At 39.8% G+C, this 7,896-nt stretch overlaps 1 protein-coding gene across 1 annotated transcript; it reads right to left on the reverse strand.

Annotated features, from left to right (window-relative positions):
- Positions 1-3,291: 3,291 nt before the first annotated feature.
- or60a1 (odorant receptor, family 60, subfamily A, member 1) lies at positions 3,292-4,299 on the reverse strand. Its single transcript, XM_065243012.2, has one exon. The coding sequence runs from the start codon at positions 4,297-4,299 to the stop codon at positions 3,292-3,294; it is 1,008 nt and encodes a 335-aa protein (XP_065099084.2).
- Between the last annotated feature and the right edge of the window lie 3,597 nt (positions 4,300-7,896).

Genomic DNA, 7,896 nt, shown 5'->3' on the forward strand with positions numbered 1-7,896 from the left:
AACGACCACCAGCAGAACCCGCTTTACCTCCGCCTAATCTCCTTAATCGTTTCAATGTATATATAAATATATCTCCCAAGGGTTTTTTCCTCCTAAGACTTTTTTTTACTTCCCCTGGGGTTTTTTTTCTCATAGGGGGTTTTTCAACCCGGGGAGGCAGCCTTTTTGGGCTTTACTTAGCACCCTCTTCTTTACGTTACATTAGCAATACGCACGCTTATAATGTTGATTCATAGCCGCAGCAAATTTAGCTGCTATCGTGTATTATGTTGTGCTATCTGTCGTTTTTTTTTAAGCTTTCCACTGCTTCTATTACTGTAAAGCTGCTTTGAAACAATCACAAATTGTGAAAAGCGCTATATAAATAAAATTGAATTGAATTGAATTGAATTAAATAGACCTGCAGCAACACAAGGAGGAAGTTGGTTTTCCGGGGCGAGCTCCGCTCCGCCAAAGGCCCACAAACCTACACTTCCTGTGAAGCGCCGAGGGCGCTGTTGATCCGGGGATCGCTTTACAAGCGAACGGAAAGAGTGCGGGCCCAAGAGAGGTGAAGGGAAGGAGTTGTGGCTATATAATATAGCAGAGCACCACGGAAAACGCGTTGTGTTGCCGTGTTGTTGTTGCCGTGTTGTTGTTGCCACGCCGGCCTGGCAATCCGTTGAACAGAAGAATCGGAGTTGGATTAACTGGGTGAAGAAAGCATCGCTAAAGCGAGTCACTGGGTCGAGTAAGTGGAAAATAATTGCTGTTATGATGTGGATGTAACGACACAATACGTCTTCGTGGAGTAGAGGACTTGGAAAGCACTTACCGCAGCGGACGGCGGAAACCATTAAACAGCGTAACTCCAGCTGTGAACAGGATCGGGAAAAGTAGAGAAGCCTCCGGGAGTGTGAGTAAATGAACTAAATATTTGGGAAGAATCAAGCAAAGTGTATTACCTGCTCTTGTGTGTGAGTTCATCACGTAGCGTTGCGGCCCCACTGGAAAGGGAAGCGTGGGCGAGCCGGGGAACCGTACTGGAAGTACAAGACGCATGTGAGTGACATTAAAGTCTGTGTTACGTACGGTGAATCTAAAGTGTATCACCTGCTCGTGTGCTGTGAGTTTATCACGTAGCGTTGCGGCCCCACTGGAGAGGGAAACGTGGACGAGCCGGGGAAACATACTGGAAGTACGAGATGCATGTGAGTGATATCAAAGTCTGTGTTACGTATTGTGAATCTAAAGTGTATTACCTGTTCTTGTGTTGTGAGTCTACCACACAGCGTAGCGGCCCCACCGAGGAGCGAAGCAGGGGGTCCCACGTCTATCTCCTATGCACTTCTTCCCCTCCACCGAGAAACAAAACCACCCAACCAACTGATCGGCAGGCCCGGGTCGAGTTCTGGCTTAGTTCGTAGTTCACTAAGTGTGTGTGTAGTGCCGTGGGTGAGTTCGTGTCTTCATTGTGTGTGTACACCTCAGCTTGCAGTGTTGTGCTCTGCTCGTGTTGACAGGAGCCACTTCGAGGCCAGAGGAGTCGTGAGGAAGACCCCAGCTGTTGAGGTCGGTGGAGTGTGGATTGGAGGAAATTGCAACTAGGATTTCCCTTGAGCACGAACCTGAGAAGAAAAGTTACAGTCCCAGTCTTGTGTAATACTTGCCTTTGTCCACAGCTAAGGGCCCAGAGGCTCCTACCCCCCCGCTATGAAGGCCCGAGGACTGAGACGTGGTTATTTTAAGTATTTAATGCCCCCTATTTAAATTTTAAACATTTAAATAAAAGTTGTTAAATTTTAATTCTTTGTCTGTCTGGTCATTGGGGTGTTTTGGGACCTCCTCGGGGTGGAACTAGGAGGAGTGTGACCCGCGACAGGGGCGGTCCGCTTCTCCGACCTGTGACATATTCATATAAAAACATGATAATAAACAGACACAAGTTCTGTGTGTGTGTTTGAGATTTTTTCTCAAATGACACGTTATGTGATGTTAATGTACTCATTGCAGGACTGAGCTAGGCTGCTTTACTTGTATATAAGCAGAACAATGAGACTTTTAAGGAGAGGTTTGTGAAAACCCTCCAAGTAGTCTGAAATTCAGTGCTTTTGCGCTACTTCTCTATCAGATCGGAAGTAACGAGTACTTGAGTAGTTTTTTCATCTAATACTTTTTTACTCTTACTCAAGTAAATAGTTAGATTTGATACTTTTACTTGAGTAAATTTTTGTAAAAGTATTTGTACTTTTACTTAAGTGCAGATTTTGGGTACTCTACCCACCTCTGTTTGCGGCACTGCGCCGCGGTAAACCTCAGAGTATAAATCCTTTATCCACTCATCCGAACAGAGACCCAATTGACTTCCATAGTAGGATAAACGAATACTATGGAAGTCGGTGGTGTCTATGATCAGTTTGGTTACAAACAAACCTCAAAATATCTTCCTTTGTGTTCATCAGAACAGAGACCCCATTGACTTCCATAGTAGGATAAAGTAATACCCAAAAAGAATTTTTATTTTTGGGTTACCACACGTTAGTTTGTGCTCCACTCACTTTAACATGAGTTAAACATGATAAATGAAAAAGAAGGCCAGTGTATTTCAGAAGTGTTTTACCTCTCCGAATAAGCATAAAATTTTACTTGCAAAGAATCTAGACACTGCATTTTAATACACTTCTGAATACAACTATTATTTGTTCATTAAGGTTTTGAATTGATATGATAACCCTTCATTTCAAAATGCACATATTATGTTAGGCTGTGTAGTAAAAGTAAAAATGCATAGCATAATTCACATCCAGGTTAATTTACAATATTTAATCTAAAAAAGCTTATAAAAATGCAGTATGTAACACAGACCAGGGCTTGCATCAGAGATAAATACAATTACAAGCAAGTAAAAAAGGGCTTAGTCACAATAATAATGCAAATGTCTATTACGGTATTTAATATTAACTTTTTTTCATATTATTAACAAATTCACAAAATCATTAATACTTTCCCACATTTTTTTACACTTAAATGTACAATTAAACAAAACCAGCATAAATGTTTGATATTTTCTTTTTTCTGTTTTTTTACATAAGCAAATAACAGGTGTATAACATATTTGTTATCATTCACAAAAAACTTCAAAAATCATGAAATTCAGAATTCAGTCATTAAGTAATTTTTCTATTTTACATGAGAACATATTTTGTGTATATAACATTATTTCCATTATTTTATTATTTATATAACATTAAGCATCAAAAAAGAAGCGTTAAAGTGTAAAACACACAAAAAAATATTAAAGAGATAAAAAGTTCATACCAACCCCTTTTTACTACAAATAAACCCTGAGTCATTACAACAGTTCTTATGTTCAGTCCATGGGTTGAAATCAATAGCAAATATTTTTCTTCTTAAAAATTTTGTGAGACTATTGCTGATCTCTTTTGTTCTGATCCCATAAATAAGTGGATGAAGAAGTGGAGGGATAAGGATAAAATGAACTGAAATAAAAACATTAACTTCTTTTGAAAGATAGAAATTTAACCGATTGTATATAACAGAAAAGAGAGTGGCTGATGAAAAATTTATAAAAGTTATTAAGTGAGGGGTGCAAGTTTTTAAAGCTTTCTTCTGCGTACTTTCTGAGGCTTTCAAAGAGACACACATTATTTTGACATATGATAAGATGACAAAGATTAGAGGTAAAACTACAAAAACAAACACCAGACATATGCCATATATGTCCCCTACGGTATTTTTAACACATGAAAGATTAACTACTGCCAAGTTGTCACAAAACAATTTGTTAATTATATGCCTGCACAAAGGCAGTCTTGATGTAAGGTACGTCTGTACAGCTAGAGAGCAGATGGGAACACAATACACAATTAAAAGCAAAAGTTTAACTTTAGCCGTTGTCATAATATTATGATACTGTAAAGGACTGCAAATTGCAACATATCTATCATATGCCATAACTGTTAATATTGCATAAGCACAGGTCCCATAAACATTAACAAAAAACACTTGCAGAATACACTCCACATACTCCAAAACTTTCACATCAGCAAACAGATTTGACATTATTTTGGGAAGTACAGCAGAGGATCCGATTAATCCATTGATAGCCAGGTTGAATAAAAATATATACACAGGCTTATGGAGAGTTGTGTCCAAGTAGATCACCAGCATCAATGTTATGTTTGCAAAAACTGTTGTGAGATAGACTACAAGAGAGATTATGAAAACTCCATAAATAAGCGCACCAGGAGGTCCATAACTGGTAAGAATCAGAGTGACGTTCACACTTGGCAGAAGCATTTCTTCTATTGAAAAGAGAAGGAAGGTTTTTTTTTTTTTAGAAATTATCCATTTGGCAACAGCACATGTAATACATAAAACATATTCAATACATATAAAAATAACTAATATACCTACAGTTTTAAGGCTTTCCTCTTATATGTGATACTGTAGCTGAGATCTCTACTTCACCTTTATAGTACTTTATACTGTATGTTTAAGGTCCTCCTCCATTGAATTTTATGTGCTAAAGAACCTCCTCCATCAGATTTTTTTTTCTATTGCTTTCTAAATTACAACCTTTAGAAGAATGCACAATTATCATTTTCCTGTTAATATATCAATCAACACAATGCTGCGAAAAAGTCAAACATCTTTATTTTCCATACTACTCAGTTTATATTTTTAAATGATCTTAATAAATGACTCTATCTAACACTTAAAACTTAAGTTTTATTGTTTGCACATTTAGCTGCCATCCCAGCCAGTTTAACTTTGTAAATTGCTGTGTTGGTTCTAATCTATGATACTTAAATGAACGTATACTATTTTTGCCAAAATATAAAAAAATTCAGCTTTTGTTTTAGTAGTGCAGTTATGGTTTAGGTAAATGTAGGAATATATAAATGTAACTACACAAACATTTAATATAGATGTTTGCTCATTTTTGCTCTTTTCCAGTGTGCTGCCCACGCGTCCTCCACCATTAACTGTGAACATTGAAATTCCCTTCCATGATTTCTCGATCGTTGTGCACGTCAAGCTGTGCTGCACACAGTTTCTCACTGAGGATCGTAATAGTTGATAAATTAAACTTTTCCCAAAACCTGTCAGGAGTAGGGCAACAACATAATCTCCATTCAAAATGTTTAACAAACACTCTTCTTGTTCGGGCTTAAGCTGGCAAGTGCCGGTTCTCCAAAACAGAGCAAATAGCTTTCTGTGCCTCCATGTCCACTACAAACTACAACCGTACATTCTGCGCTTAGCGTCTACGTCACGGCTCTCAGCCCGCCCTCTGTTCGTTGATTGGACGGCCGTTTTGAGACCTGAGGAAAACGGTTTGAATGAAAGGTATCTCAGACTGAGTACAGAAGCGTAATGAAATTTAGCGGAAGTACAAAGTCTGACGTAGTCAGGCTATGACAAGGTTGGCAATGTGCATAAAACACGCCCAAACCAGGTCCATATAAGGGCTGTCTGTTTTGCTTTGCATTTTTTATTTAAAAGGTTTTGCTGTCACTAGAGAAAGCCAGTGTAGTCCACCGCACCCAGCCAACATAGATATATGGGCCCAAAGTAAGTCCTATCAAGGCAGCATGGGTTCCATGTGGGCATGGGTGTAAAAAACTCATTCTATGTCACTTAATTAATCTTGTCTCTTAATTTGAAGTTCTGTTCTGTCTGCCATGTTTTGTATTCTTTTGTAATTCCTTTGTTCATTGGTCCTTGTGTTGATTGTTTCCCAGGTGTGTCTTGTTATCTTATTAACCCATGTGTATATAGACCCCTTCAAGGTTTGTAAACATTCAATGAATATCGGGTGCGCGCGCAGCATGTGGTCAAACTGTTCATACCATTTAGGCTTTCTAGTTTAATCTAACAGGGCTGAAAAATGATGACTTACCTGAAATGAAGTGAGCACTACAAACACAAGTCTCTTTGATCTTTACATTGTCCCAGTCTGCACGTTTAATTGCTTGCAGCCACAGATGTTGTATTTTTTGTTTTTGAGATTCTGCAGGAATCCCAAAAAAATTAACGGCAGACCTGGTGCGATTTTCAAAGCCCACGACGCAAATAGGCATTTTTGACATTGCCGAATAAAACGCAACTCAATCTGCTGTATTGACTTTTCTGACCCCGACATGCGCAGTGGGAACCACCTGTGACGTGAACTGTGAAGGGGTCTATAGCCCCAGTGTTTCAGTTGTCTTGTTTCAAGCATTGAATGTTTATTAATTAATGTTAATGTAATGTGTTGTTTCCTGTTCTGTTTTGTGTTACTACCCAGGATTTTGGTTTTGCCTGTCTTGTTGTAAGGGTTTTGTCTTGTGTTATGTTGTATTTTGTGTTTTGTACTTTTATTTTGACACCCTGTTCTGTTCCGGCTTTTATTTTGATATTCATCCGGACGTCCCGGATCTCATGTCAAGTTGTATCCAGTTCTATAATCTCTACTGCTACTGAGGTATGTCTCATGAACTCTGTGCTTCCTGCATTTGCCATGGCCCTGTGGTGTGTGTGGTCTGCTTTCTGCTCTTTTGTTTCCTGTGTTCCTCAAGCCCCTGAATCTGAATCATCTGGTGCACCTCCTGTTACGCCTAGATGTTAACCTGAGCCCCCCGCATCTCCCATCAAAAATGAACCACCTGAATCGCCGGGCTTACCTGAACCACCTGAATCGCCGGGCTTACCTGAACCACCTAGTTCACCTGAGTCGCCTGATTCGCCCGGTTCACCTGAGTTGCCTGATTCGCCAGGTTCGCCTGATTCGCCCAGGTTCGCCTGAGTTGCCGGATTCGCCTGAGTCGTCTGGTTCGCCTGATTCACCTGAGTCGCCTGGTTCGCCTGATTCACCTGATTCTCCTGAGTCACTGTCAAATCATGTTACAGTTGGAGGGTCTAAAGCACCTCAGAACCCGGCAGAAAGGTTTCTGTGATGGTTAGGGTTTGGGTTAGGGGAAGGGAATAGAATATACAGTTTGTACAGTATAAAATGCATTACGTCTATGGAATGTCCCCACAAAACATGGAAACCAGAATGTGTGTGTGTGTGGTCTGCCTTTTGTTCTTCGCCTCCCTCAGAGGATTCAATTCAATTCAATTTTATTTATATAGCGCTTTTCACAATTGTTAATTGTTGCAAAGCAGCTTTACATGAGTAGATGTAGAGTAGAACATTGAAAATCAATACATAGTATAAGAAGTAGAATATAGCGGCTAAGGATAAACCGTGGAATCGAGCGTATTAATAATGTAACGTATACAGTAAAGTGTTAAGTTAAGCCAAAGGTGGCTGACTCTCCCTTGGACTAAAAAAACCCCTAGGAGAAAACCCAATGGGAAAAAATCCTAGAAGGACAAAAAACCCTAGGGAGAAATGAATATTTATATATACATTGACCCGGTAGGGATAGGAGGCGGGTAAGCGGATTAAACTGGTTCAGCCGGTGGTCGTTGGTCGCGCATCAGCTGGGCATCACGTTGAAGGACAGCCAGTAGATCAGTGGTGCGATGACCTTCACAGCAACAGGAACTGGGTCTGTTTGTCTCATTGTCCTCGTGGTCGAGGACGAGACAGGGAGACATAAACAAATTCTATTAGCGTAGGGGCCGTTCGCATGTAATGCAAGTGTCATACATTATAGTGGTTTAATTCAGCTCAGTTCCAGACAGGCTAACTATTGCGGCAAGAGTAAATTACCCATATGAGGTATGTGAGTGCTTTGTTCTAGACAAAATTACTGCGGGAAAAGTACATTTACTGGACATTCTATGTGAATGCTTTGTTAAAGAAGAATGTCTTAAGTTTAGATTTAAATTGCTCGACTGTGTCTGATGCTCGAACATTTTTTGGTAAGTCATTCCAGAGCTTAGGGGCCAGGTAGGAAAAGG

Source organism: Paramisgurnus dabryanus, chromosome 8, assembly GCF_030506205.2.
Source record: "Paramisgurnus dabryanus chromosome 8, PD_genome_1.1, whole genome shotgun sequence".
Classification (NCBI taxonomy): Eukaryota; Metazoa; Chordata; class Actinopteri; order Cypriniformes; family Cobitidae; genus Paramisgurnus; species Paramisgurnus dabryanus.

What these genes read in the sequence shown, in the direction of transcription:
- or60a1 (XM_065243012.2), bottom strand. Translation starts at nt 4,299, where the DNA reads ATGCTTCTGCCAAGTGTGAACGTCACTCTGATTCTTACCAGTTATGGA.